We start from the raw sequence: 27,342 nt of genomic DNA on the forward strand, positions 1-27,342 counted from the left end.
CTGCGTAAACCTCCCTGGGACTGCCGTTGGAAACCGGGATTGCCGTAATAAGGCCAGATCAACTAGGGAGGGCGACTGCCGTTCGGGCCCACTCGGCCACTTGCTCGAGGCCCCTCGCTGGGGTTAGTGCCGCGTGTCCACCCGACGAGCCTGCTTACTCGTGTTGATGCGCAACCTAAGAAATAGATACTCGCATGTATACATGGGCCGTCGGGAGAAGCACTCGTAAGCGCATTGATGCTTGCGACCGTGTCACCAAGATTGAGGAACTTCTGGCGAACTCGGCCATGTAAATACATCGTGTGATTTCAAAAAGATCTAATTGGATAGGTGATAGAGTTGCATTGACACCATCGAGCAGAACCACACAAGTAAACTTGCCTGCCCAGAGTCACAAAATGGCCTCTCTGTTTGCCAACCAACTACGCGGCGCAGCTTCTGCCCGCGTGCAGAAGGATCATGCGTCTAGCTCCGGATCGCTGCTGGGCCAGGCGCGCTCCACCTCTCGCTCATCCGCGACCGCGGTTGCCACATCCACTCTGCGCCCGTGCGCGGTCCGCTCCACGCCCTTCCGTGGCTCGGCGAGCGCGCATGTGTCCGCCATCCGCTCTCGTCGCGGCGCGGCGAACGTGGTTTGCATGGCTGGGAACGGCGAGAAGCTCACAATCGCTGTGACGGGTACGTGGCTGGTCGGCAGAGGACCAACAGGGCGAGGGGGCCGGCTTGAGCTTCCTCTTGCGCCGGGTGCGCATAGAGCCTTTCCTATGTGTATGGCCAAGGGAGTTTCCTATTTCTCACAGCCTGGGATACAAGGGTGGTGGGAAGTGCTGTGAGGACTGAAGACCTGGGGTTGGAGCGCGTGTGGCGCCCAAACGGAGCGCTCAGTCCCCACACCCTGCCTCGCCGTTGCCTTGTCTCTGGTATCAGCCACAGAGTCCAGCCTACGCCAGATTGAGGGTTGCACCCGACTGTGTGCTCCGCGCGTGTTTCCCCATGTTTCCCAGCCCTCCCCACCCTCCGCAACCCGCTCCCACCCCCCAGGCGCCACCGGCCTGGTGGGCAGCCGCCTTGTCGCCAAGCTGGCAGCCGCAGGACACAAGGTGGGCGAGGGTGGGTGGGAGCGTGTGTGATTTGGGCAATGGGGCTGGAGGGTGAGCAGATTGGAAGTGCAGCTGGGCCAGCGCTGAGGGGTGTGGCTGGGCCAGGCGCACACGCAAGCCACAAAGTTGCCCAGCGGGCGGCGGCGCCTCACGGGTGCGCCGCAGGCGGGGGATGGGGGATGTTTAATCAACAGCGTGTGCATGCAAACCCATACGACCCAGCAAACCACGCACAGGGTAATACATAGTAAGTTTCTGTGCGGTCGGCGCGCCAAGGGCCCATGCCCCCTCCAATCCCTGCTTCCCCCCCACCCCTCACAAACCCCCTCCCTCCCGCCTCCCGCCGCCTGCCGCCCGCAGGTGCGTGTGCTGACGCGCAACACCGGCGCCGCGCGCTCCAAGCTGAGCTACCCGGGGCTGGAGTTCTTCGGCCCGGCGGACTGGGCCAAGGGCGTGGAGGGCGCCTACGGGGTGGTGAACCTGGCGGGGGAGCCCATCGCCACCCGGTGAGGGCCGCAGCGGGGGGACGGGAGGGGTTGTAAGCACCAGCCCACAGTAAACCGGACCCAATTCAAAAGGGCGAGGAGGAAAGCGTGGCCTCAACGCGGGGGGGGGGGTTGCAAGTATCAGCCTGAACAAAGCATTCAAACTAGCAGAGCACAGGCAGAGGCGACAGGTGCAAGCGAGGGGTGCCTTACGGGAGGGGGCGAGCGGCGGCGGGGATTATTAAGGGGTTATTTGCCCAAGCCCGGCATGGGGGGAAGGGTAGTTTACCCGATCACAACACGGACTTTTAATCACATCCAGTAGGGGACCAGGCGACGCTACAGCGCAAATCACATCTTGCTGGTGGGGTGCGTGCGGGTTTGCGACCGGCCCTCCCTCCCTCCCCAACACGTCTACTATGCGACTGCACCTGCCTACGACTTCACTTCTTAATTAATCATGAATGTAATCCCCCCGCTGCATTCAAGCCTCACACACCCTCTGCCCCCGGCATCCCCCCCCCAGCTGGACGGACGACCTGAAGAAGGCCATCAAGGCCTCTCGCGTGGGCGCCACCACCTCCGTCGTGGTGGGTGTGTGAGCGTGTGTTTCTGTATGTGTGTGCTAGGTGCCACGAGAAATGGAAAACACAAAACGTGTGTGTTAGTCACCATACTCATGAGATTAAAGGACACGAGGCAAACCAGAGGGAGGGAGCGGGCGGCAAGCCATGCGAGGAGGGGCTCATTGCAGCAGGCGGATGGGCGGAGGGGTGGGCGGGCGGGCGGGCGGGCGGGCGTGTGTTAAGATGGACGGCCCAGGAGAGTGCACCCTTCGCCCTTCACCCCTCCCTCCCCGCTCCTCCTCCTCCTCCTCCTCCTCCTCCTCCTCCTCCTCCTCCTCCTCCTCCTCCTCCTCCTCCTCCTCCTCCTCCTCCTCCTCCTCCTCCTCCTCCTCCTCCTCCTCCTCCTCCACTCTCTACCACTTCTTAACTAATCATGAATGTAACCCCACCCCCAGAACGCCATCAAGGCCGCCCCCGCCGACAAGCGGCCCAAGGTGTTGGTATCCGCGTCCGCCGTGGGTGAGTGCCGGTGGCGGCAAAGGAGTGTGTGTGTGTTTAAGTACCGGCCCAAGCTACATCAAATCAAACTGAGCTAGCGGAGCCCAGGCGGAGGCGACAGGTGCAGAGCAGCGATATGGGCGTCAGTGCGTCATGGCTGTCGAAAGGATCGATGAGCGGTGCAGTCGACTCGGGGGGCAGAGGGCACTGGGGATGCAGTGGGTTGGAGCGGAGTGCGGAGATGACGGTCCCTGCCTCATGTGTGAGGCCTACAGTAACCTTGTCCTTCGGATTTCTCGACACCTCGCCTCCCCACCCTCCCCTCTTTCCCCTCTCCCCCCACCTCCCCTCTTTTCCCTCTCCCTCTCCCCCCACCTTACCTACCCCCCCCCCACTTACTTGACTAATCATGAATGTAACCCCCACACACACAAACAGGCTACTACGGCATCAGCCAGACCGCCACCTACAGCGAAGACTCCCCCTCGGGCAGTGACTATCTGGCGGAGGTACGGGAGTGTGCGTGTGATTGCGTGTTTGTGGGGGGTGGGTGGGGGGGTTGTGAATCCAAGCCCTAACTAACCGAGCCCAATGCAAAGGGAGTCGCAGCCACGGGCAAAGGTGTGATCCGAAGCCAACCAACGGGCCGCAAAGCACATTCCACCATGACCGCTTTCCTGCCCTACCATCTCACTCGGCCAGCTCCTCCTCCCCCTCCTCCCCCTCCTCCCCCTCCTCCCCCTCCTCCCCCTCCTCACTTGGGCTCACCGGCGCCTGCACCCCATCCCCGCCTGCAGGTGTGCCGCGCCTGGGAGGCTGCGGCGCTGGAGGCACAGTCGGTTGGCGTGCGGGTGGTCATTGCGCGCATTGGCATTGTGCTGGCGCCCGAGGTGGGAGAGCGCGAGCGCGAGGGGGGATTCCATGCATGTTAAGTAAGACGAGAAGGCGTAGCCAGGAGCAATGGTACAGACGGGGGAGGGGTTTGTGTGTGGGGGGGAGTTGTAGATACCAGACCAGACTAAACCGAACCCAATGCAAAAGAGCGAGGAGGAGAGCGTGGCCTATGCTCGTGCAACGGAGTGGCCCGGGGTTGGGGGGGTGGGGGTGAGGGCCATGGGTTAGGGGCGGAGCTGGGGGTGAGAGGGTAATGAATCTGGTGGGGGGTGGGACACGGTAGCGAGCAGCTGACGAGGTCGCTGTCCTTTGGAACCTCCTGACAGCACACGCACACGCCAGCTCTCGGTTTTCCTGCAACACCCGCGCGCTCGTCGCGCCACACCAGCAATCCCAGCGCTCAAAGCTCTTCACCCACCATCTCACCACCCGCCTCAAACGCGCCTCTCACACCACAGGGTGGCGCGCTGGGCAAGATGCTGCCCGTGTTCCAGATCTTTGCCGGTGGGCGCCGCGTGCTGTGTGTCTCGAGTTCGTGTGTGTGTGTGTGTGTGTGTGTGTGTGTGTGTGTGTGTGTGTGTGTGTGTGTGTGGATGTGTGTGCGTGTGTGTCTTGGGGGCAGGGATGACAGGCAAGGGCGGTCTTGGGAGGGGAAGGAAAGCGGGGTGCTCGGCTACTTCCTCCTCCCTCCCTCATGTCGTGGTCTAGAATGACCCCAAACGCACCGGCCCCACAGGGCCTATCACTTGCGAGTCATTCCAATACCCCTGACATACGGCGAATGGGATCGAAGTCGTATCACAACACCTCCTATTAACACGCTCTATTGCATTGGGTTTGGTTTAGTTTGGGCTGGTATCTACAACCTCCCTCCCTCCCTCTCCTCCCTCCCTCGCTTGGCCCCCGCCCCCCCCGGGGGTCTACCGCCTACCATTAACTAGCCATGGATGTAACCCCCCCCTTCTCGAGTTATTTAATATGCATGTAACCCCCGCCCCCCCCCCCTCTCCCGCGCAGGCGGCCCGCTGGGCAGCGGCAAGCAGTGGATGTCCTGGATCCACCGTGACGACCTGGTGGACCTCATCACGCAGTCGCTCACCAACCCCGCTTTCAGTGGCGTCTACAACGCCACAGCGCCCAAGCCCGTGCGCATGAGCGAGCTGTGCTCCGCGCTGGGTGAGAGCGGGCGCGGGCGCGCGCGTGTGGGTTTGGCTGTCGGGCCCATGGCCAGGCTGGCACAGAGATAGTGGCGATGATGATGGTGATGGTGGTACCCACAGGGTCAATGGGCCCTTAGTGCATGTTACTGTCCTGCAACCACCACCCCCATTCTTTGCCTCCTCCCCGCCTGCCCCTCCCTCCTGCCCTCCCCTGCCCTCCGCCACAGGCAACATGCTGGGCCGCCCCAGCTGGCTGCCGGTGCCGGAGTTCGCGCTCATGACGCTGCTGGGCGAGGGAGCCAGCGTGGTGCTGGAGGTGGGGGCGCGCGGGGGGCTGGTGTGTGCGTGTGTGTCTTCCAGGCAGGGAGGATATGCAATTGCGGCAGTGTGAGGGGAGGAAAGCCAGGTTGCTCGGCTGCTCTTTGCCTCTGCCTGCTATGGGACCAAGAGCGCCACCCCACCCTACACGCCCCACCCTCACTGCCATTCCCGCTGCCACGCCCCCTATCCTGTAACGGTTTTCTGGCCATCTTTGCGCCCCCTCCCCGAACGATTGCTGTTCCCGAGATGTCCTACCGTCTACCATTTCCCATCTAACTACGAATCAGGAATGTAACCCCCGCCACGCCACGCCACGCCCCCACCCACCACAGGGCCAGCGCGTGATGCCCACGCGCACGCAGGCCGCCGGCTACCGCTTCAAGTACGCCGACATCGGCGACGCCCTGCGCAACCTGGTGCGCACCAACTAGTTAGAGACGCGTAGCACATGCAGGCAGACATACATACATACACACACAGGCTGCATGGGGCATGGGCGGTTGTGGAGGCGTTGAAGGTTGCCAGCATGATGCACGTCGTGGCGCATAGTGCGTACACACGTACGCGCATGTGCAAGCTGGGAGAGACGGGAGGAGCTAGCTAGCTAGCTAGCTAGCTAGCTGCTTGGCTAGCTGGATGCGGATCTTGTGGTCTGGCAGTCTAGCGGTCGCCAACGCATGGGTTTGGGCGTGCTGGTTGGTACGGGTGCGGGTGATGGGTGTGGGTTTGGCTAATGATGGTGGTGGTGGTCTGGCGGCGGCAATGTGGGATGGTTTCGAGGCGCGGGGCCTGACTCATTGGGTGGCAGGGTGGCAGGGCAGGCAAATCGAGGGGGGTACGCGCGCTCGAAAAGCGTGGACTACGCCGCATGCGTGCACTGCATATGTGTGTGGCATATGTGGAGAGGGGGCGAGGTGGCGAGGCACCGGACGAGGGCGAAGGGGCGGACACATGCCCAGCCTGCCGACCTGCGACTCGGCTGTTTGGGGGATGCGCGGATGTGCGCGGGCTGTGCAGCTGGTGACGTCGTGTCGTGTGCCTCGTATGTGTGCCCACCCTCGCGCGACCGACACGCCTCCCTCTCTTTTCTCCTTCTCCTCCTCTCTCTCCTCTCGTGTGTTCCGCACCCTCACACGTACACACGTTCACGCGGCGCCACCCCCACACGCGGCACGCCTCGTGGCGAATTGTGGACGTGGACCCCAACCCCTTCGTCCCTGTGCGTGTGTGCGTGTGCGTGTGTGCGTCACCGGTGCCGATGTCGCGTCCTCGCCAACTGACACGTGTTGCCTTGTGGCGGCGCGTGTTCGTGTGCGCAGCGATTGGTGTCGCGGTGAGCCTGTGACCTGTTGTGTGCATGCGTGTGCGTGTGCGTGGCTGTGTAAGCGATGTGTCATTGTGTACGGGCGAGGTGGGAATGGACGATGCTGACGTGTGCATGTGCGGGCAGGTTGTACATGAGTATGTGCCTCCGGGTGGCGTGATGCGGCGTGGTGGGGGCCGGGCGTGGAGGCCACGGCAACAGGTCCGGTCCGGGCGGTGTAGGAGCCAGCGCAATGCGGTGTGTGTGTATGCACGGTATATGGACTATCGACGGGCAGCGGGTGAAGGGGCTCCTAACGTTTGTGCCCCCCAATTTTGAGGGATTACGGCAACAGCACACGGACGATGTGTGTGCGCAGGCCGGCAGCGCGGGTCCGCTTGTAGGCACCCCGGAGTTGCGGTGTACATGCATACAGTGGGGCAGGCCACGGCTGTGTAACCAGTACGAACCAGTCGCAAAGTGAACATGAAGGCGTGTTGCACACACGCAGCGCCCCCGCCACTCCCTCTCAGGAGTCTCAACTTGCGGGTGCAAGCGTGCAACGGTGCAACATGCGCCGGCTAGGACGCTGCGGTGCTGCACCGTGGCGCCGCATGGCCGCACCGCCGTAGCCATCCAAGCGCCTAGATTGGGCCGACGCAGCAAGCACGACCCGACATGACAACACCACCTGTTGAGATCGACGTGCTTGACATCTAGGACAAGCGAGAGCAGAGGGTGATGAGAGACGAGTTCCCGTTGTGATGGCTGTAGTCCCGACAGGACACCACCACACGTACCGTATATGATGCGCGAGTCGGTCTCACCCCAGCAGGGGGGCCCTGGCTAAGCTGAAGGGGGGGGAGACAGCCAGCCAGCCAGGCAGTGTGCGTGCTGCCATTGACAGCCTGCGCCAAGTGGCCGAGCCACGCCAGTGGCCATCTGACACCGGGTACCCCTGGTTCGTATGCTGGGGCAGTTGGGCGTGCGATGGGACAGATGTAAGGCAGGTCGGTGGAGTCCCGTAGGGTGCAGCTGATTCCCAAACCCCAGCAGATGGCAAACGGCAGGGCAGGAGTGTGCCAGGGGTCGTATCTTGTTTTTGGGGTAATGTCTAGCTCCAGACAAAAACGGCCGGGTGGCCGCCGTCTTTTGTCTGGGCACATGGCGGTTTGGGGGCTTCTCCATAGGAAATTGGACAAAATCCGCCCCAAACCCGGGCCAACAAAGTCTCACCCCAGACATTAGCCCCCGGGAGGAATGTCTAGAGAACGGCCAAAATGGCCAATTAATGTCTGGAGACATTAAGATAGGAGCCCTGAGTGTGCGGCTGGTCGAACGCCGGAATTACTGTACCGATGAGCTGGCTATGCCACTGCTGGCATGCGACGTTTGCGCTCCGCGGCGGCGCAGGGGTTGAATTCATAACTTCCTTCGTTCATCCCAGTTTCGATACTGCGCAACCCCTAGTGTTTTGGTCACGCGCGGGTGCCAGAGGTGTGCGATGGGGGGGGGGTGCCAGGGGTGCATGCACAGGGGAGGGGGGTGTGCAACTCGGCCTGGTTCCAGGGTCGCGCTGCATGGGACCCGGCCAAAAGGTGTTCGGACCCCTCCCAAGGAGCTCCCGGCCATTCATTTGTGTTTGTAAGACAACTGTATAGTCATTAGAGCTGATAGCGGGCCAGAAACCAGTCCATATAGCGGGCCGCCCATTGACAAATTGCGCGCACTGGAAACACCACGAACGAAATTCCGGCTGCTTGCAATCACGCCAAAGGCTCTTCCGCTAACTATGTAATTGATGTGACCGCCAAAAAGCGAAGGGCGCGGCCCCTCAGGGGCGATGCCCGATGCCCTGCAGACCCTTCGCGGAAATGGCCGTTTTGGAGCACTTTCCGAGGCCCGCCGAAGCCAGCGGCCCCTGCCGTCCGCTCTAGACATACGTACAGATGCCATATTCAGGGGTTTGGTCCGTGTCTGTTGGTGTTAACAGGGGTGCGCGGGTCTGCGCGCCGGAAGACAGCCCTGGAGGAGCGCGTGGGAGCGCTGGGAGGAGAGGGAACCTGGACCGGCATCCCCCAGCACCTCACCGGACGTAAAACGCGTACATGCTACATATATTGCGTGTCATGCCTCCCCTGTGCCCCTGTAGATGACAATGTTAGGTATGCATCTCCTGGCCTTCCAAGGTCCCAACGTCCCAAGCCAGGTCCCTACGCCCCCCGCTGGCCGCTGCTCCTAACGAACGTGCAAGTTGCAAATGTCTTACGCTGCCCTGCGTGCTTCCTTTAGCTGACTGCTCCAACTGAGGGAGGTAGTGATAACTACCGGGATGGGCGTTGAAGGCCCGTGCGTGCCACTGTGCCCCGCAACCCGGCCAACGCAATCAGCCTAGGCGACTACAACCAGGGGAGGCCCCTCCCCCGGCTACAACGAAGTGCAATTACAGTTCTTGAGTTATCAGGACTCAACAGTGGAACTTGTGTCCCGGTTCATGTCAGATACTCGAACCCAGGATCACTCACGTGCCCTGCCGACGCAATCCCAAAGTGTCCCCTCGTTGTTGCCAGCAGAGGAATAAAGCATGATTTACTTCCACGTACCTCAGGCGTGCGGGCGGCTGCCACTTGCGTGCGCCATGCCACTGGCCGCTGCCGATCTGCGGCAGGCAGTCCATGTGCGCCCGCGCGTGGGGGCAGTTGTCTCCACCGGCAGTTGCCGCCATCATGACTGCTGCCGCCGCCGCCGTCAACAGCAACCATGCTCATCGAGGCAGACCAACGGAGAACTGCGCGGGGCAGGATGCGGGTCAGGGAAGGGCCTGATGCGGGATGGGCGGGCGGCAGCGAGGAACAGGTTTTCGCACGTAAACAGGGGAGACCACCCGCACGAAGCCCCCAGGCCATGTAATAACATCCTGAACCGCAACTGTGGCCTAACCACAGCCCTGCCCACATGCCAGGGATAGCCCGGCGTGGCCCAGTCCCGGTCCAATCGTGCACCCAAAGTCCCCGGACATCTGGTGTGAACACTACGCCGAACCTTTTTGCAGTCTGAAAAGCGCTATGGGCTCCCATATACATGTTCTCCATTCTGACACCTAAGCACATGATATCTAGGAACGCGCGATGCCCGCCATGCAAAATTGCGCCTGCAGTCTGGTGGGGAAGAATGCCTCCCTCTAAGGGCCCAGGCATGCGCGCTATGGTCCAAGTACCACCAACACATACCGAAATCGTGCAGGCGCAGTGATATGGCTGCGACGATTTGGCCCCCTGTGAACTAAATCGTCGCATTTCGCCGGACATCGCGTGTGGCCTGATACTCCCAGTAAACATGGTCGGGATTCGCGCTTCTGGCTTCTCACACAGTTGGCTCCATTCTGACACCTAACCTCGGGAAAGGAGCGATCGCCGACGCCACCCGAGCTTGTGCCGCGCTGGGGGCCTTTCCATGCGGTCCTGGAAACAGCCCAACCAGCACCCTCCTGGCCTCCTAAGGCCGCACCCACCCCCGCTGGGACATGGTATTGGGATGCAGATGCCTAGGTCGGCGGTGGCAGCTCCTTAGGAGGCTCAGCGAGCCCGCAAAGGGTCCATTTCCCCGTTCTCCCCTGGTCTCACCGTCGCTCGCAGGGCGCCCAGGGCCTCCAGGACACGCCAGATCCCCGCGAAACGAGCGTTCCCGTTAACTTTACTAGTTCACGCCATAGGACACGTCAAGTCATGAAATCGCTCAGGAATGGCTCTAAACCCTCGAAATGTTGGAGGGGGCCCTGCGGCCCTTCGCTATCAGTTCTAATGACTATACAGTTGTCTTACAAACACAAATGAATGGCCGGGAGCTCCTTGGGAGGGGTCCGAACACCTTTTGGCCGGGTCCCATGCAGCGCGACCCTGGATCCAGGCCGAGTTGCACACCCCCCTCCCCTGTGCATGCATGCACCTGAGCGGCTGAGCGCCAGAGCCATCCCTATGCACGCGCAATGGGCCATCCTGAGCAATCCCGTATGGGCCGCCGTCGTACCTATGCCTCATGCAGTGCTGGGCAGTGGACTTGGGGCGGATTCAGAGCTGGCAAGCTGAGTCTGGAGCCAACCCATTCGGCTCAGCACCCGTGAGCTCAGCTGCACGGGCTGGGTAGCAGTTGAAGGGCGTGCGCTGCGCCGCCCTTGCTTACAAGAAAACGCTGTAACAGGTTTGTAACGGATTTGTTACTGCTTCTTGCAGGACTTCTTTGGCTTCATGCAAGGTACAGGGCGCGAAAGGGCGACTCTTGCTTCGCATCCGCTTCCAGCTCACCGAGCAAGCGTCCTTTGGGCGCCGTGTCAATTATTTAATGTAGCCGCACACTACTGAAATCCTCTCAATACCAGGATCCTGCGAGGAAGCACGAGAAACGGAAAATGAATCCGACCGCTGATGAGACAGCTGAGGAAACTTGCGAGCCCGTGCAGAGGCATAGCTACTTAGGTTAATGTGTTTCTAAATTGCAAACATCCGTATAATTTACTCGCGACCCTCACTGACGTTGCTGCCCCGATGCTAGCGCTTGCGTTTCGCTAGACCTGCTCGTTGTGGAGACTGCATTGCTGCCATGGACATAAGCGTCAGCATTTCTGAGGCGCTTTCACCGCAGCAAGACGGTGGCAGCGCTCGGCTGGGCTCGGTCTGGGGACGCGGCGTGAGTCCTTGAGCTGGAATTGGGGGAGCAAGGAAGTTGCAGCGCCGCGGCCGCTGACCGCAAGCACTGGTAATTGCAGGACAATTCGAGGAAGTCAAGTGATTTTCTCGACACAGCTGCGCTGCGGAAGTCGCTCAACAGCGGGGGCATGACCCCGACCGGCTCGTTGACCATGGCCAGACGCAAAGCAGCCGCAGAGTTCATCAAGGACTGCACCTCCGAGGACATTCCGTACAGCAATGACTTGCACTTCCGCCAGTCACTTTGCGACGGTCGCCTGTTATGCAAAGTTCTCAACACGGTCTATGCAAATGCCGTCCCCAAGGTAACGCCCTTAGCGCCACCCCAGCCCGTGGACAGTTCCTTTACATTGCATTCACTTTACCGCAGGTTGAGGGTGGGGACGCGGCGGAGGACGCTAACGTAGGAGCCTTCCTCCACTTTATGGAGAAGACCAACGTTCCTAGCGACGCCAGGTTCTCAGTGCAGGACCTGCGCAGCGACGGCTGGGACGACCGGCCCCGCGTGACCGAGTGCCTGCTCTGGCTGCAGAAGGTGCACAGGAGCAGCGACATTTCTTCACCGGCGCCGTTCTCACTGTTCAAGCACGGGGGCGACGTCTCAGACGTGCGGGCGGTGCGGGACAGCCCCCGCAAGGGCTCGCCGCCGCCATCGGACCTGAACAGCATGCTGGCAGCGCAGCGGCAGAAGCACATGACCGTGGTGCCCAGCAGCGCCCGCTCGATGGCGTCGGTGCAACCCAACGCGTCATTCGCCAACCTGTGCAGCGACATCTCACGCACGCTCATGTCGCGCCTCCAGCCCGGCCTGCAGCCGCCGGTGCCGTACGATACGTCTGCCACGGGAGTGGACGTGCGTGCCGTCATGGAGCAGGTTCGTGTGTTTTGGGAGGCGGGCGCAGTGTGATGCACCAAGGGGGCCTGCATACCGTACACGATGGTCGATGGAACAGGCAAAAAGAGGGCATCATAGGATCTCAATGGTGTCGTCGACTTTGCCGAGGTCTGGTACTCTCGGGGAAACTGAAGTTTACTATGTGTGCCGCAGTTCCTGAACGGCCTGAGTGTGGAGTACGAGCGCCGGCTGCTTGCAAAGGACCAAGAGCTGACGGCCAGCAAGGAGGCGCTGACTAAGCTGCGTAAGCAGATGGAGTCTGTGCAGGTGCGTGGTCGCTGTGCCGTACTGCTGGGTAAACCGCCAGTCATTCGCCCGTTTGATGCAGCAAACGGTCATCTCCTCTCCGTGAGCCGACCCTTCACACCTCTCGCAGGCCCAGCTGGACACAATTCGTAAGGAGCTGGAGGACCAGCAGCTCGAGCAGATGCGCGCGCAGGCGGCGGCGTCGCAGTCGCAGCTGGCAGAGCTGCAGCAGCAGCTGGAGGCGACGCGGATGGAGTTGGCGGAGCGGACAGCGGCGCTGGAGGCAGCCAGCGCGGAGCTCAACACGGCGGGCGACTCGAGCAGCGCGCGCGTGCAGCAGCTGGAGGCGCAGCTGGCGGCGGTGGGCGAGCAGCTGCAGGACTACGAGGCGCTGAAACAGGCGTTCACGGACGTGCGCGAGGAGAACAAGAAGCTGTACAACACCGTGCAGGTGCGCGGAGGGTTGGGGAGGTGGTGCGGTGGGTGTACGAGTTACTGCAAGGATGCAAGCCGCGTGCGAAAGGCAGGACTTGCTATTGTACATGTTGCAGCAAGTCGATCTCGAAACCTAAGTTGCTTCCTGCGTTTCCTTGTGCCCTGCAGGACCTCAAGGGCAGCATCCGCGTGTTCTGCCGCGTGCGGCCGCTGGGCACCACCGGCGACAGCGCCGACGGCTGCCTGGACGTCGGGCTGGAGGGGCAGCTGGCGGTGTACGAGCGCGAGAAGGACCGCCGGGCCGTGTACCGGTAAGTAAGCCGAAACCGCTGCTTAGGATCTGGGAATGGGGGTGGCTGCAGCAAGAGGCCTGGCGCCGGGCTTCCGTTGTTTGTCTTGGGACGCTTGGCGCAAATCGGCTAAGCTCGCATACGATGCTCCTGTCGCAGGTTTGACAAGGTGTTCGCCGGCAACAGCACGCAGGCGGCGGTGTACGAGGACGTGCAGACGCTCATCCGCAGTGTCATGGACGGTGAGGCCACGCGCCTTCACAGCTCGGGCAATGGCGCCGCGCGCTTTGGCAGCTCGGGCTATCGCGCTGCTCAAACTGCTGCTGACCGGGTTGTGGGGGTACTCGCCCACTGTCCGCAGGCTATAACGTGTGCATCTTCGCGTACGGCCAGACCGGCAGCGGCAAGACGCACACGATGACGGGCAGCAACACGGAGGACAGTTCGGGCCGCGGCATCAACTACCGTGCCCTGGACGACCTGTTTGCGCTCAAGGCGCAGCGCGACCAGGAGGTGCGCCAGGGGGCGCTTGGGGGCGGCATTGGCAGCTCGGGGCGCAGTCAAGAGGGCCGGGTTCGTGCCTTGACACTAGGCAGCATCCTTCACGTTGCGTGTGGCACTCCCGCAAGCGCGTGCTTACTCGGCGCCGCCGCCGTTGCCTGTCCTGCAGATGCACTACAGCATCAGGGCCCAGATGCTGGAGATCTACAACGAGAGCATCCGCGACCTGCTGGTGGACAACAACAGCTCCAGCGGCGGCGGGCCCAACGTGCTGCAGCTGCTGTCCACGCAGCCCTCGGGAGAGAACGTGCCGGGCGCCAACAAGGTGGGGCTCGGGGTCAACACCGCGGCACCAGTCGTTGTCCGCCACCTTCCCTGCCCCCAACGCTTCAGTGCTGACGTGTCACGCCCGTTGCTGCGTTCCGCCTGCAGGTGGAGGTGACGACGACGGAGGACGTGCTGCACATGATGCGCATCGGCGCGCGCAACCGGCACATGGCGGCCACCAACATGAACGACCGCAGCAGCCGGTCGCACCAGGTGCTCACCATCGTCGTGGACGGCGAGAACCGCCTCACCCGCGCCCGCACCCACGCCTGCCTGGTGAGTGCACGCCAGCAAGGAGAGGCGTGCAGGACAGCGCCCTCCGCGGGGTGCGTGTGGGCGGCCACCTGGACTCTCCGGTGCTACAATGCTTCCTGCTGCTACGGCACTTGCTTACACCTGCACGCTCGCACCCCTCGTAGCACCTGGTTGACCTGGCGGGCAGCGAGCGCACGGACAAGTCCGGCGTGGAGGGTGAGTGTGGCCGGGGCCGCCGGCGTCGTTGCCATGAGCGCATGGGCTTGAGCTCTTCCATTTCGCGGGACCACCTAGCTCAACCCTTGTGCGCCCCGGGCGTCACGACCCCCCTTGGTCTCAGGCGACCGCCTGCGCGAGGCCAACAACATAAACAGCAGCCTGTCGGCGCTGGGGAGCGTGATGCACGCGCTGGCCAACAAGCAGAAGCACGTGCCCTTCCGCAACAGCAAGCTCACGGAGCTGCTGCAGGACAGCCTGGGCGGCAACGCCAAGGTGTGCATGCTCATGCACGTGGCGCCCGAGGCCACCAGCTACGGCGAGTCCGTGTCCACACTCAACTTCGGCAACCGCGTGGCGGCCGTCACGCTGGGCCAGGTACGCGAGAATCGGCACACGGCACACAGAGCTACGGTGCTATGTATGTTCGTTCGTAAGGACCGCAAGTGAGGGTTGACACGGCTTGTCAGCAGCGCCGCAACTGACTCCAACCGCACACCGGTCATGCAGGCCAAGGCCAACCAGGAGAGCGGCAAGGTGTTTGAGGCCAACGAGCTGCTGGCCAAGAAGGACCGCCAGATCGACGACCTGAGGCGGCAGCTGTCGGAGCAGGCGTCCACCATCCACAGCCTGCGGGTGAGTCGCGCAAACGGTGCACGGGCATCACAGGCCATGTCATGTCACGCAGTCACACTGAGTCATGTCTGTGCCGCGCTGTCCTGCCGCAGTCCTCTGTGGATGCCGTGCCCGCGCTGAGCGCCCGCAGTGTTTCCTTCTGCACCGCGAACACGCACGCGGACGCGGCGTCCACGCCCGGCAGCGCCATGCGCACCAGCAGGCCCGGCAACTCGGGCACCACGCCGCGCAACAACGGCGTGTACGGCTACGGCTACCAGGTACGGGCGCGTTGCGGGCTGCTTCGCTCACTGCTCTTGGAGTCTGGCACGTCCTTCCATATTTGTCAGCCCTGCCATCGGGGCCTGAATCGCTCCCGTCGCACTGTGCGGTACAGGACGTGCAGACGCCCCGCTCGCAGTCGATGCGCTCGCCGGCGCCATCACTGCCGCTGCACGGCCTGTCGCGGCCACCCACGTCGGCCATCACGCCGCGCACCAGCCTGCACGGCTCCGCCTCCGCCTCCGCCTCACAGGGCGGCGAGGCGGTGGTGCCCAACATCCCCGCCGGTACCGTGTCCTCGCTGGTGGAGCAGCTGGACAAGGTGGCGCCGCTCAACTCGGCCCGCGGCAGCCGCGGCCAGCAGCAGGCTGGCGCATCCAGCACCGGCATGGGCATTGGCTCTGGGCGGACGTCTTCAATGGCGCTGGGCCGCTCCTCCTCCATCCCCAAGTAAGCGCCCCGTCATGCCCACTAGCCACCGTGCATGCTCTTGCGCGCGCTCAGTTCTGGCTTATACATTGCTCTCGTGACCCCGACATTCCTTCCTGCGTTGTATTCAGGCTGGACACCTCTTCCATGACGCGGCCCAGCACCGCCACCCTGACCGCCTCGGGCAGCATGTCGGCCCGCACCAGCACGCGCTATGGCGGCTCGAACAGCAGCGCCGCCGCCGCAGCACAAGCGGCCGCGGCGGCGGCAGCTGCTGCCAAGACGCGGCCCGCCACCAGCCGGACAAGCAGCATCTATGGCAGCTCCAGCAGCAACGCGCTCCTGGGGCCCATTTCCCGCTCGACGTCGGTGGTGCTGGCGGAGGGGGCGGTGCCCAGCGTGGTGTCCAGCAAGGTCGGCAAGCCACCGCTGTCCAGCAGGCCCTCCGGTGGTTGGAAGGCGTGAAGCCGCTACACGGCATGAGCAGGTTGCGTTAGCTAGCGTGGTACAGAGTCTGGCTTCGTGGTTTGGAGGCAGGGGTTTGTGGGGGATGGAGTTGTCGTTTCGGAGTCAGCAGGGAGCTTCACAGCGGCCAACAGCAGCTGATGGCGTACTTTGGAGGACCGCTACCGCGGCCAGAAGCGTTTCACCGATTGCATGTGCAGGCACACGCATGCTGTATGGTAAACAATCGGTGAGAGAGTACAGCGGGTGCGGGGAGTTATCTTGATACGTATGACACACGTGTTGACTAGTAGTGGGTATGAAATGTGGATTGGACTTGAGACTTACGCCGGATACACTTGAACGGCAAGGTGACCGAATATGGTACGGTTTGACGTGCAATGGGACAGGTTTAAGGGGTGTAAGCTGCACGCCTGCAGTGCCGGCATGGCTCCAAGGATTGCGCCGTGTGGCCCGTCGTCTTGACCAGTCCCGGCGTATAAATGACATACGCTGCTTCACGTTCAAGCCGTTAAGTCAGGCCCCTCGTCAATGACCATCGCCTGAAGGCGCATGTGCAATGTGCATGCCCACGTTCCGCAGCGGCTGGCCCCTACCACAGTGTGCTTTCAAGTCCATGGGCGCTGCTATGATGCTTACCAGCCCGCTCGGCCTACAGCCGTGCAGCTCGTTTATGCCCTTTTGTGCTCATAGCCGTTGACGCCCAGTGCGGCAGTCGCTCCTTTCTACTTGTCCCCTGTCGCCCACCATCGTACCCTTCTGTTTGCTGACCAGATGTGCCCAGCGCTGCATTTTCCCCAGTCACCCGTTTGTCTCATGCCGCTCCTTCAGGCTTCGCCACGGAAGCTGATGCTGACTCGCATACTAAGCACCCGCCAACCCCTGTCCTCCCACCTCCCGGGACCTCGCCAACCTGCCTTGAACCCTGTCCCATCACACACCCCTGTCCTCCCCCTCCTCGGGGCGCTGCAAGGCACATACCGTTTCACCATTTCACATGGTCGGGCTGTGCCCTTTGTCCGCCATTCGTCATCCAATCACCGTTCACAATCGCACCGGTCATCGCGACAAGATACGAGCAACCCGGCGGCAAATCGCCATGGACGCATGAACACCCTGGTCCTGGCCCTGCCCCATGGCTAGTGCAGCAACCTCAACCTACGCCACCTGCCTATTGAGTCAAGAAGTTAAGTAGTCCCCGTGGATCGCACTGACCACGGCCAATCAAAGTCAAGGAGTCTGTGCAGCGAGACACGTCGCTGGCCTGAGTGCCGCGGTGGGGCAGAGCGAGCTGCTAGCTGCTCCCGCCCGCCGTACCAAGCACGCCACGCCACGCGCCGCGCTCCCTCCCGTCAAGCCGCTGCTGCCGAGTCCCGGCCGAGTGATTTACCACTCAATGCCAGCAGCCTCGGGGTCGGGGATGTAGTCATCATCCGAGTCGTCGGCGGGGATCAGGTTCTGCTCGCGCAGGAACGCAAAGCCAGCGGTCTGGGCGGCATCGCGCATCTTCAGGGGGAACAGGCCCTTCTCGGAGTCGCCCTCAATCAGGACCTTAATGACCTCCTCGCCGTCCTCGCGCTTGGCAACCTTGCCGCCAGCAGCAGCGACCAGCTTGTCCATCCACTCGGTGGCCTTCACATGGGGGTAAGACTCCTGCAGCTCCTTGGGCACGTTGCACAGCAGAGCCACGGTCTTGTCGCCAGCAGACAGAAGCATCTTGCCCAGGCCACCAGCGCCGCCCTTGCGCTCCTCAGCGCCCTCATCGACAGGGGCGTTGAAGCCCTCCAGCACGGCGTCCATCAGAGCCAGGTCGCCGTTGGCGCTCTCCAGCACCACGTTGAAAAACTTCACGCCACCCATGTCGGACATGCCTGCAAGCGAGCGGGGCACAAGGTGGTTGAGGCAAGAACGCGCCGATTCGGCCCTCGCGAACCTTGCGCAGTCGACCCGGTGATGGCTAACCACCCCAAACTAAGCAGCAATTACCCAGATGTTCAGTGCACATGGTTCCGACAAAGCATCTTGGCGCGAGCGCTGATCTCACCGACGATGTCAACACCCTTCTTTCCGCCCTCCTTCTTGGCAGCCTTAACGTCAGACATCTTGATTGAGTTGGTAGAAAGGTAACAACCGGTTCGGCGGTGTAAAAGTAAAGAGCAGTGCAGGGCGAGGCAGCAACTTGAGGGCGCTCGGCGGCGTGGGATTGGCCCGATGCGGAGCAGCCCAAGCTTCGCCCACGCATCACTTCCCGCAGGCCCCGCCCATGCGCAATCCTCTGCACCGGACCACTTGGTGCCAATTGGGCCCACGCGCATTCGCGGACCGCAAGTTCCCCGACACCGACTGCAGCTGCATGATCGCCCTAGCGCGCGCTTTCCCAAATATACCTCTGGCAGATGCCAGCGCCGGATAGGGACTGCTCGAACAATAATTGTGTGCACAAACTAATTGCTGAACCCAGAGGCAGCCCAGATGTCGAAGTTTGAGCGCTGGGCCTGTGTTGCAGTGGGCCCCGCCCCTGCGGCCCGACACCTACCCTCCAGACGGCGCTGGCCACCGCCTGGCCCTGCCTGTAGCGGGAGTGGCCACATGCCGCGGGACGAGCGGGCTAGGCCGAGGCCTGGTGAGTATTTGGAGCTGCTGGAAGGGGCAGGGGCCTGGCCAGAAGTCCCCTGCGGTCACACGTTGCCAGGCGTCAGAGACACCGCGCTCACGCCAGCAGCAGCAGCAGCAGAGCAGCAGCGTAGCAGCGGCGGCAGCAGCGGCGGCAGCGGCGCGGAGCTGCCATGTAGGTGCAGATCAGGTCGCCATAGGTAGGTGAGCGTCTGGCAGCGTTTAGTCAAATGGGGTTTGCCAGGCCACGTCGTGGGTCGGGGTCGCTTATTAAGCGGTCGCAATTCGTGGCGGTGCGGGCGTCTGCAGCAACTGGGCACGGGCTTGCTAGAACAGATTCCGCAGAACTGGCGCCTGCCTCTTCCCTCAGCGTGCGCAGCAAGGAGCGGGCGGCAGCGCCGGTGCTGCTGGTTCAAGCACAGCCTGTCGGAGCAAGCCCCGGTGCTTTTGAGCGCCACGCTTACACTGGGTTTGCGGAGCTGAGGACACCAATGCCAGGGCTAGGCCCGCAGGGTGCAACCCTGGGCTAGGCGGGCTAGTCAGGCGCCGGCCGGAGCCGCGATCGGTCCCCAGTTTCCGCCCTGGTCGCGCCGCCCTACCGCTCTGGTGCCCTGCCTTCAAGTCGCGCGGCTCCCCCGGCCCCCCCTTGGCGCACTGCCCTGCCTGTTCGCCGCCGCCATTGTCCTTCTAGTATCTACACGTCCCTGGAACCGGACCGCCGCATGTGTGTGTGTGTGTGTGTGTGTGTGTGTGTGTGTGTGTGTGTGTGTGTGTGTGTGTGTGTGTGTGTGTGTGTGTGTGTGTGTGTGTGTGTGTGTATATGTGTGTGTGTGTAATGGCACCCGGCACCCGCACCCAATACAGCTTCTCGCCGCAGTGGTGGCGGCTGCGGCGTCGGAGGAGGAGTACGAGGTGGAGGTGGAGCTGAAGCTGGAGCTGGGGGTGGCGGTGGAGGTGGAGCAAGACGTGGCACTCCCGGTCGGCCCATGGGCTTCCCGGTGGCCATTAGACCGTGCAGGGTACAGTTGGGGCAGGGGCGATTGTGTTGGGGGACTCCGGCGGAGGTCTCGGTGCAGGGGCGGTTGTGTTGGGGGACTCCGGCGGAGGTCTCGATGCAGGGGCGGTTGTGGTGGGGGACTCCGGCGGAGGTTTCGATGCGGGGGCGGTTGTGGTGGGGGACTCCGGCGGAGGTCTCGGTGCAGGGGCGGTTGTGTTGGGGGACTCCGGCGGAGGTCGCGGTGCAGGGGCGGTTGTGTTGGGGGACTCCGGCGGAGGTCGCGGTGCAGGGGCGGGCCCTCACGCGAGCCACTGTACGCCGTTGCCGCGCCGTCCGGTTGGGCGGATGAGGGCGGTCCGCTACGGCACCTCGCCGGCTGCAACCCCAGGCCCTCTGCGCTGGCGCCGGCCGGCTTTGCTCCGCCTTGCTTCCCGAGTTACGCTTGATGGTGCTCCCTGTGACAGACCATCTAGCTGCCCGGTGGTCCGCACAACGGGCAGCAAGGAGGTTGCCGCGCCAGCAGCTGCTGGCAGTGAGACGAGGAGGCTGGGGTCCCTGTGCGGCTTGCTCAGGCTTATGACGGCGGCCAGGGACGCACGCTTCCAGCCTTAGTGGTGCCGCGGTCGCAACCTGAAGGGCGCCTGCAGCCGGCGTCGGCAGCCCGGGGGCGGCGGCGTGTCGCACGTGTGGGACTGACCGTCTGGCGGGCGGGCGGGCCGTGTGCACGGGTGCCGCACGTGCCGGCAGCGGCCCCACGTGCCGGCGGCGGAGGCGGCGGTGGAGGCGGCGGTGGAGGCGGCGGATTGCCAGGAGCTCCGTGCAGGCGAGTCGCGTGCGCGTGTCGGGACCGGCGCCTACTAGACGTCTAGACCTGCAGGCACGTGCGGTGTGTGGTCTCGCCCACGCTGCCCCCGCGCCGCGTGCCCGTGTGCCCATGTCCGTGTTGGAGCGCGCGCACTGCAACGCCCTGAGCCGTCCGTGTCGCCATCCGTGTCGCCACCACCGGCCATGCCTGGGCCCGCTCGCCTTACCTTATGCATCCTCGCGTGCCTGGTTTCTGGATGGGACTGCTGCAAGACAACCGGCGAACCAACCCCCTTCGCCCCCTTCCCTCCCCCGAACGGCGCGCCTGCTGTACCGCCTTCACTCCTTGATTAACTATGGATGTCATGAATGTGATTCCCCCGTAGTAGGCTATCCTGGACAACAGCCACTTGCCGTACGCGCAGCTTCTGGCCAGCTCCTCACTCACCAAGCTGCTCACAGAGCACTCGCTCAAGTGAGTTTGTGTAATGATGTTATGTGTAGGGCGTGTTGAGGACGTGTTTGGGACGTGTTTGGGACGTGTTTGGCGTGTTCAGGGGTTTTGGTGGATGGTGGAGTGTCCGGCAGGAAGTGTGGGGAGTGTGAGCGTGTGTGCCGTGCGGGGCGTGTGGCGCCTCTCTCTCTCCTTTTCTTTTACTCTCTCTCCCTCCTTTCTCACTCACATGTGCGCAACACACACGCCCGCAGGAGATGAACCAGTCCACGCCGGGGCGCACGCTGACTCAGCACCGCAAGGCGGCGGCCAACTTTCGGGGCACGGCGCTGCTCAAGGCGTTCCAGGTGTATATGTGTGTGTGTCAGTGTGTGTGTGTGGGGGGGGGGTGTAAATACCATTGCGCATTCTTAGTGTACCGGTACATAAAGTTGGAGCGATCAAGTCGATCAGACCGGCCGCCTGCTCCAGGCGCCACCGCTAACCCGCCCGCTGGCGGAGCCGGCGCGGGCGGTGCCCCGGTCCCCTCCACGGAGTCGGGGCAGGCCGGCACACCAGGGGTGCCGAGCAGCGGAGTCCAGCAGCAGCGTGGTGTTGCCGTGCGGGTGCGTCACCGTGTGGCATGGCCATGGCCGCGGCCGCTGTTTGCATGCAGGGCAAAGTTGAATGTGTTGGTAGTGCACATAGCGATCTATTGCCGTGAGCTATCATGACGACGCCAGGCGGGACAGAGCACAGGGGATTCCTGGCGCTTCTGCATACCCTGCCTTACATCCGCCCGCGCGTGGGAAATCGACAGCTTTGCGGAAGGAAACGACCCTACTTGGCGAGTGGAAACCCGTTGGAGGTCCTTGCGAAACGTCATCTTGCGTTCAGGTGAACTGCATTCCCACAGATTCTTCTCCTTCGCGCCCTCTGTGTTCCTCTTGTAATCCAGGCGGTGTCGGCGCGCACTGTGGCGGGACCAGATGGCGCGGCCGGTGGCAGTTCGGTAAGCCGCGTCAGCCGAATCATGCATGTTGGACGGTCTCGTTGGAGGCTTGTGCTGGGTGCAAAGGCACGTTGCGCACGGTGTCTACGTGTTCAACATACTTGAGATGCAAGGCTCCCTGGACGCAGGCGGGGGTTTCTGGGCGGTGCGGGCGGTGGTCCTTTCGTCGCGCGCACGCTTTGGGGCCGGAGCCGATACCGCGCTCCGGCGCCCGCTGCAGTGTGCGTGCATGCACGTGCAGCCTGGCGTACCGTTTCACGGGGCTTTGACTTGACAGGTTGAAGTAGGGCGCTCACGTGCTGCCAGGCAGCGTGTGCGGGCTGCTGAAAGCCCACCCCAGTCTGCGCACCCGCGTGTCCGATACCGCAGGAGGATGAGGAGGATGCGGCGACCAACAAGCGGATCCGCGTGCTGGAGGCACAGGTGAGCAAATGAACCCACACGATAGCTGCAAGCGCACATAGGTATGCGGCATTGGCGTCATGCGCACAATGTATGGCACACACGACAGGCAGGCTTTGGGTGCGTGTCCGCCGACATGCGTGCGCGCGTGCCCGTGACGTCTTTAGGGATACCCGCCCTCACCCTCCTCCACCTCCCGCCCTAAGTGCACCCCGAGCCAAGATATAAACCCCGCCCAAGAGAAGAATATGCAGTCTCAATCTTTGCCTGTGGTCGATTCGCGCCGTGTATGCATTACATCACCAAAACAGTCCGCGACGGCATCAACGCCTGCCGAGTCACTTACGTACGGACTGCATAGCTAGATTCCTGCCTAACTGCGACATTATGCATGTTTGACGTGCACGCAGCTGGCGGAGGCGTCAATGCAGGTTTAGGGGGTTGTGGTGGTGGTGAAGCCGGCTGCTGCGGCTGCTTAGGGCCTGCCTTGCCAGGCCAGGCCGTGCCGCCAAAGTGCGCGCTGCTAGTGCTAGCTGGGTATAGCTACGGTGTGCGTAGAAAACCCCCCGGGGCAGTCGTGTGTTTCCAGTTTGCTGCTGCATGCTTTGCGCTGCGTTTGGTATGTTGTTGTTGGCCGCCATGCCCGCCTTGCCTGCCTACCTGCCCGCCTGGCTCCCCTATATTTTTGCACCCATCAATGCACAACATGCAGATGCGAGCGGTCCTGGCGGCGGTGGAGGCAGGTGACATGCAGGTGGGTGGGGGATATATGAAGCCTCATACACACATGCTTGGCCGCGTGTGCGCGCTTGCATGTTGTGTATGTGGTGTAGTTGGTGCTTGTGAACGGGGTGGACGTAATCCTCTCTTTCGCGTTATGGTAGGCCGCCGCTCGCACGCCACCCTTGCTACCTGCCTGCCTGCCTGCCTGCCTGCCTGCCTGCCTGCCTGCCTGCCTGCCTGCCTGCCTGCCTGCCTGCCTGCCCAGTCTGCCCGCAACAACGCCTGCCCTCACCTGCCACCACCTGACAACAGGCGGCGCAGGCCTTGGCTCTAGCTGTGCTGGCGACGGTGAACCAGAGCCAGCCGCAGGCGCAGCCGCAGCCGCAGGTGCGCGCGTGCGAGTGCGAGTGCGTCTGTGCACGTATGTACGCACCAAGCACTGCACATTTGCGCGTACCGCACACCATCTATTTGTATCAGCGTCTATATCCTTTCATCCGTTCGCCGTTGCGAATGTGGCGTATGCATGCAACTGCTGGCTGGGCTCATATACCCACTTCCTCCGGGGCCCGTGATCACACGCGTGCGTGCAGCAGCCTAGCATTCCGCCCTCAATCCACGGCCTGACGCGTGGAAAGGTGCAAGTATTCACTTGTTTGTATTTTGTTACATTTAATTGCCTCACATCATCCGGTTACACATGCATATGCGCACAGACTTCAGCAGCAGGGGGCGCGGCAGCCGGGCCCTCGGCTCCGCCGGCGCACCCTTCTCAGCTGCTGGAGGCGGGCCAGGCGGCGGCACGACTGCTGCAGCTGCCACAGCCGCCGCCGCAGCAGCAGCAGCAGCAGGCCGGCATGTCCGCGGCAGCTGCTGTGGGCGCAGTGCCGGGTGTGGCTGCGGAGGGCGCGGGGTCAGCGGACATGGCAGCAGAGGACGGGGCGGGTGCCTCGGTTGCGGCCTCGGCGGCGGCTGAGGGCACGTCAGCAGCCCGCGGCGCCTCGGGCGGCGGCTCCTCCGCCGCCACGGCCGGCAACTCGGGGGCTGGACTTTGAGGGGGCGTGGGCGGCGTACCGCAGGCGTGTCCGGGGCAGGGGCGGCGCGAGGCTGTACCCGCAGGCCGGCGGCGGATGGCGGCGGCGGGAGCCGGTGGGGGCGGCAGCGGAGGCGACGAGGGATCCCGAGAAGGAGCGGCAACTGCAGCTACAGCAACAAGACAGTATTTTGGTTGCTGCCGGCAGGCCACCCAAGTGCCCATGTCGCTGACAACGAATGGAGTCAAAGGACGCATACAGAGGCTGCAGCAGACCCCCGCCATGCCGCAGGAGAAGCCGCCTCTCCCACTCCGCCGAAACGGCGGGAGTGCGCCGGCATGGCGGGGGTCTGCTGCAGCCACTGCCTCGTGTATGCATCCTTTGACCCCGATTGTTGTCAGCGAAATGGGCACTTGGGTGGCCTGCTGGTAGCAACCAGGGGCCGGGGTGCCGGGCCGCCGCCGCCGCGGTGGGACCCGATGCCGGCGACGTGGCACGACATGTTTCGGGCGGCGGCGGCGGCGGCGGCGGGTGCCGACACGGTGCTGCTGCAGCTGCTGCGTGAGCGGCACGGTGCTGCTGCTGCGGCGGCTGCCGACACGGTGCTGTGGCGGCTGCTGCGTGAGCGGTGGAGGACGTGGCGCGACGATGTACCTGGCGGCGGTGGCGGCTGGCGGCGGTGTGGAGGGGCTGGAGTGGGCACTGGCGGCGCATGCGGGCGGCGCATGCGGGCGGCGGCAAGAAGAAGAGGAATAAGGCAGGTGCCCGGGTTGGGTGCTGTGGGTGCGGTGGGTGGGTGCTGTGGGTGGGGAGATCAGGACAAGAGCCCCGGGTGTATGCAGGGTGTCCGCAGGGGGCCAGAGGGTTGGGGGCCAGGGGATTGCTCCTGTGCGCATGTCATCTGGCACAGTGCCCTGCCCGGCACGCTGGCCTCCGTCTCTACATGACCGGCACCGCTGCCCGACCGCCCGACTCCTGCCTGACCTGCCACTCACATCTGGGCAGGGGCACCCAAGGCACCTGAGGCACCGACACCTGCACCCGCACCTGCACCCACACCTGCTGCTCCGCCTCCGCACCAGACCCCCAGACCCCACAAGCCCAAGTTCCCCCCACACACAAGCCTCCCCCACAACCCGCCCCCACATCTCCCCCACACCTCCCCCACACCTCCCACACACCTCCCACACACCTCCCGCACAACCCAACCTCACAACCTGACCTCACAACCCCCCTGCAACCCCCCCCCCTTCCGCCCGCACAGGCCCTGCGCTTCGACCCGCTCCAGGTGCGGCCCACAGGCACGGCAACCTAGCCGCCGCCCAGTGGTTGCTGTCCAGCGGGCTGTGTGGGCCGCTGCCGCACCCCGCCCCGCCTGTTCGCGCCGCACTGCCGCGGCGGCCTATTGTTGCCGCGGGAGCCGGCGGAATTCAACCCCGCGGGCGGACTGATCTCGGCGATTGCCAGCTGCTACCGGCTGTGGCTGCCGCGACCGAGCGGCGTGGCGGCGGGCGGCGGCGGTGACGGTGATGGTGGGTGCGAGGAGGAGGAGAGTGATGAGTGGGACGACATATCGAGCGGCCGGGGGCGGCGGCGGCCGGAGCCGACTGGCTTTGAGGGGGCGTGGGCGGCGTACCGCAGCCGTGTCCGGGGCAGGGACGGTGCGAGGCTGTACCCGCAGGCCGGCGGCAGGCGGCGGCGGCGTGAGCCGGTGGGGGCAGTAGCTGCGAGCCAGGAGGCGGCGAGGGATCCCGGACTGGTTATGTGTGAGCAGATGGCGGTGCACGTGCGCGTGTGAGTTGCCAGCGCACCAGCGCGCCTGGCTGAGGGGCCGTGTGCGGGCGGCGGCGGCGGCGGCGCGCGCGGCGGCGGGCGAGGAGGTGGGGGAGGACGTGGAGGAGGAGGAGGAGGAGGAGGTTGTGGGGAAGGCGCAGCGTGTCAGGTGGGAGGAGGCGGGGGAGGAGGAGTGGGCTGAGTGGCATTGGGATGGCGATGGCGATGACGACCTGTTGGCCTGACGGCGGCTGTCGGCCTTTTGTGGGAGCAGGCGCAGTGGCCCCACAAGCTTAGTGGCCCCACAAGCTGAGTTACTTTAAAGGCTTCTAGAGGGTCTAGGGTCCTGGTCTCCGTCTCTTACTGGGTAAAATGCCAGGTATGGTGCAAACGGGTGGGCCAGTGGGGTACACAAAGCCCCGGCCCCCAGCCAGGACGCGTACGGTAGTGCGGCGGCGCTGGTGGGCAGGCCAGTGCAGGCCTGGCTGTGATCGAGCGGACACTCGTGTGTAGTGCATCCATACGGTGATTGCCGCCCTGTGCCTCGCACCCTCGCCTTCACCACAGTACACGTGCATCACGGCACACCTGTCCCCCTGCCCGCCACCGCCCCGCCCTCAGGGGTCCGTGGGTCTTTGGCAGGTTGGCATGTCCGGACCACGCATTTCGTTAGTCCGTTGCGACTGCTGCCAAGGCCAGCCACGACACCCTCAGCATCGCAGTAACCTCGCCGTTGCATCGCAGCTGCCCCGCACTGCCTGTGCCAGCTCACCGCCTCTGCAGCCGCCCGAACCACTGCCTACAACCTACCGGGCACGGCTCAACTCCACCTCCTCCACCTCCACCTCCAACGCCTCCGCCTCCTCTCCTTCCCGCCTGCTAATCCGTCCTCCTCCTCTCGCCGCGTTGCAGCCGCCTCCCCTCGCCCCTCTCACACCTCGCTTGACCTTTCCTCCCGCCAACCCGACTCCTCCACTTCATCTCCTACCGCCAGGCGCCCCTGTCGCCGCCAGGCGCCGCCTCACTCGCCTCTGAGGCCCCCCACACACACCGCCACCGTTTGTGTGCTTGGCCACAACCAACGCCACGTCAAGGCCACACACACACATACACACACACCTCCACACGAGCACCTCCGCACCTCCCCACCTCCTCAACATGCACATATCACATACTACCTCTTGAACTTCCGCGGCTTTGCAAACACCTGCGCCGCCGCCAGCGCTTGCTCCTTGCGCCGCACGATGTTGTCCTTGGTGGCCGCATACAGCTCGTCCTCCACCTGGTTTGTTTAGGGGTGGGGAGCGGGGGTTTACATGCAATATAGTTCAAGCAGTGAAGTCGCACCCAGGCACAGCGGGAAGAGAAGTGTGTGATTGTCCAGTGCCAGTACCGTATTCTATTGTAGGATGAGGGAGCGGGTTGCGAGGGTAGGGTACGGTAGTGGGGACATGAGGAATGGGGTCGCGAGGACCGAACCCAACGTCCTGCGGCCTGCCTCCCTCTCCTCTCTCCCTTCCTCTCCCTCTCCCTCTCCCCCTTCCTCCCCCCCCCCCTCCCCTCCC

The 27,342-nt window shown here is 63.6% G+C and overlaps 6 protein-coding genes across 9 annotated transcripts in view; 4 read left to right on the top strand and 2 right to left on the bottom strand.

Moving 5' to 3' along the window:
- The first annotated feature begins 324 nt into the window (after positions 1–324).
- Positions 325–6,798, top strand: CHLRE_05g233305v5 (uncharacterized protein). 2 transcript variants are annotated; one of them, XM_043062174.1, is made up of 12 exons: positions 325–678; positions 1,042–1,100; positions 1,461–1,606; positions 2,112–2,175; positions 2,607–2,670; positions 3,088–3,158; positions 3,447–3,539; positions 4,002–4,047; positions 4,561–4,719; positions 4,931–5,019; positions 5,357–5,440; positions 6,344–6,798. In XM_043062174.1, the coding sequence occupies exons 1-12, from the start codon at positions 399–401 to the stop codon at positions 6,359–6,361; spliced, it is 1,173 nt and encodes a 390-aa protein (XP_042924542.1). In that variant the 5' UTR covers positions 325–398; the 3' UTR covers positions 6,362–6,798. The 2 variants fall into 2 exon arrangements, with proteins under 2 accessions (XP_042924542.1, XP_042924543.1); XM_043062175.1 differs by having other exon boundaries at positions 5,357–6,798.
- Positions 6,799–10,298: 3,500 nt separating this feature from the next.
- CHLRE_05g233100v5 (uncharacterized protein) lies at positions 10,299–16,370 on the top strand. Of its 2 annotated transcripts, XM_043062169.1 has the most exons (18): positions 10,299–10,443; positions 10,557–10,578; positions 10,876–11,010; positions 11,090–11,335; positions 11,401–11,904; positions 12,079–12,192; positions 12,302–12,622; positions 12,775–12,917; positions 13,056–13,138; positions 13,258–13,409; positions 13,567–13,722; positions 13,830–14,000; positions 14,144–14,195; positions 14,320–14,573; positions 14,706–14,831; positions 14,924–15,091; positions 15,208–15,542; positions 15,653–16,370. In XM_043062169.1, exons 3-18 carry the CDS (start codon positions 10,924–10,926, stop codon positions 15,984–15,986), a joined length of 3,246 nt encoding a protein of 1,081 aa, XP_042924544.1. In that variant the 5' UTR covers positions 10,299–10,443; positions 10,557–10,578; positions 10,876–10,923; the 3' UTR covers positions 15,987–16,370. The 2 variants fall into 2 exon arrangements, with proteins under 2 accessions (XP_042924544.1, XP_001702197.2); XM_001702145.2 differs by lacking the exon at positions 10,299–10,443 and having other exon boundaries at positions 10,539–11,010.
- Positions 16,371–16,372: 2 nt separating this feature from the next.
- On the bottom strand, positions 16,373–18,438 carry CHLRE_05g233050v5 (uncharacterized protein). Its single transcript, XM_001702165.2, has 2 exons — positions 18,031–18,438; positions 16,373–17,857 (listed from the first exon to the last, which is right to left on the bottom strand). The coding sequence occupies exons 1-2, from the start codon at positions 18,086–18,088 to the stop codon at positions 17,373–17,375; spliced, it is 543 nt and encodes a 180-aa protein (XP_001702217.1). The 5' UTR covers positions 18,089–18,438; the 3' UTR covers positions 16,373–17,372.
- Positions 18,439–21,568: 3,130 nt separating this feature from the next.
- CHLRE_05g233051v5 (uncharacterized protein) lies at positions 21,569–24,270 on the top strand. 2 transcript variants are annotated; one of them, XM_043062166.1, is made up of 7 exons: positions 21,569–21,680; positions 21,792–21,845; positions 22,215–22,268; positions 22,658–22,678; positions 22,960–23,001; positions 23,283–23,357; positions 23,687–24,270. In XM_043062166.1, the coding sequence occupies exons 4-7, from the start codon at positions 22,673–22,675 to the stop codon at positions 24,023–24,025; spliced, it is 462 nt and encodes a 153-aa protein (XP_042924546.1). In that variant the 5' UTR covers positions 21,569–21,680; positions 21,792–21,845; positions 22,215–22,268; positions 22,658–22,672; the 3' UTR covers positions 24,026–24,270. The 2 variants fall into 2 exon arrangements, with proteins under 2 accessions (XP_042924546.1, XP_042924545.1); XM_043062167.1 differs by lacking the exon at positions 22,658–22,678.
- Positions 24,271–24,408: 138 nt separating this feature from the next.
- On the top strand, positions 24,409–26,300 carry CHLRE_05g233052v5 (uncharacterized protein). The gene is made up of 2 exons (XM_043062168.1): positions 24,409–24,761; positions 25,269–26,300. Exons 1-2 carry the CDS (start codon positions 24,484–24,486, stop codon positions 25,453–25,455), a joined length of 465 nt encoding a protein of 154 aa, XP_042924547.1. The 5' UTR covers positions 24,409–24,483; the 3' UTR covers positions 25,456–26,300.
- A 2-nt stretch (positions 26,301–26,302) lies between these two features.
- The window catches only part of CHLRE_05g232950v5 (uncharacterized protein), an 8,506-nt gene continuing 7,466 nt past the window's right edge, over positions 26,303–27,342 (bottom strand). The window contains exon 14 of the mRNA XM_043062165.1: positions 26,303–27,059. Coding sequence (XP_042924548.1) covers positions 26,952–27,059 — 108 coding nt within the window. The 3' untranslated portion in view covers positions 26,303–26,951. The remainder of the gene's footprint in view (positions 27,060–27,342) is intronic.

The sequence above is a fragment of the Chlamydomonas reinhardtii genome, chromosome 5 (assembly GCF_000002595.2).
Source record: "Chlamydomonas reinhardtii strain CC-503 cw92 mt+ chromosome 5, whole genome shotgun sequence".
In the NCBI taxonomy this organism is placed as follows: Eukaryota; Viridiplantae; Chlorophyta; class Chlorophyceae; order Chlamydomonadales; family Chlamydomonadaceae; genus Chlamydomonas; species Chlamydomonas reinhardtii.

Bases quoted from the DNA above. Each gene is read 5' to 3' on its own strand.
- CHLRE_05g233050v5 (XM_001702165.2), bottom strand. From the start codon at position 18,088: ATGTCTGACGTTAAGGCTGCCAAGAAGGAGGGCGGAAAGAAGGGTGTT. The intron at 17,858-18,030 runs GTGAGATCAGCG...GCTCGCTTGCAG, and splicing joins GAAGGGTGTTGACATCGTCG to GCATGTCCGACATGGGTGGC.
- CHLRE_05g233051v5 (XM_043062166.1), top strand. The intron at 23,002-23,282 runs GTGGGTGGGGGA...ACCTGACAACAG, and splicing joins TGGAGGCAGGTGACATGCAG to GCGGCGCAGGCCTTGGCTCT. The intron at 23,358-23,686 runs GTGCGCGCGTGC...ATATGCGCACAG, and splicing joins AGGCGCAGCCGCAGCCGCAG to ACTTCAGCAGCAGGGGGCGC.
- CHLRE_05g233100v5 (XM_043062169.1), top strand. From the start codon at position 10,924: ATGGACATAAGCGTCAGCATTTCTGAGGCGCTTTCACCGCAGCAAGAC. The intron at 14,001-14,143 runs GTGAGTGCACGC...CACCCCTCGTAG, and splicing joins CCCGCACCCACGCCTGCCTG to CACCTGGTTGACCTGGCGGG. The intron at 15,092-15,207 runs GTACGGGCGCGT...TGTGCGGTACAG, and splicing joins TGTACGGCTACGGCTACCAG to GACGTGCAGACGCCCCGCTC.
- CHLRE_05g233305v5 (XM_043062174.1), top strand. From the start codon at position 399: ATGGCCTCTCTGTTTGCCAACCAACTACGCGGCGCAGCTTCTGCCCGC. The intron at 2,671-3,087 runs GTGAGTGCCGGT...ACACACAAACAG, and splicing joins GGTATCCGCGTCCGCCGTGG to GCTACTACGGCATCAGCCAG. The intron at 3,159-3,446 runs GTACGGGAGTGT...CCCCGCCTGCAG, and splicing joins GCAGTGACTATCTGGCGGAG to GTGTGCCGCGCCTGGGAGGC.
- CHLRE_05g233052v5 (XM_043062168.1), top strand. From the start codon at position 24,484: ATGCCGGCGACGTGGCACGACATGTTTCGGGCGGCGGCGGCGGCGGCG. The intron at 24,762-25,268 runs GCAGGTGCCCGG...CCGCCCGCACAG, and splicing joins GCAAGAAGAAGAGGAATAAG to GCCCTGCGCTTCGACCCGCT.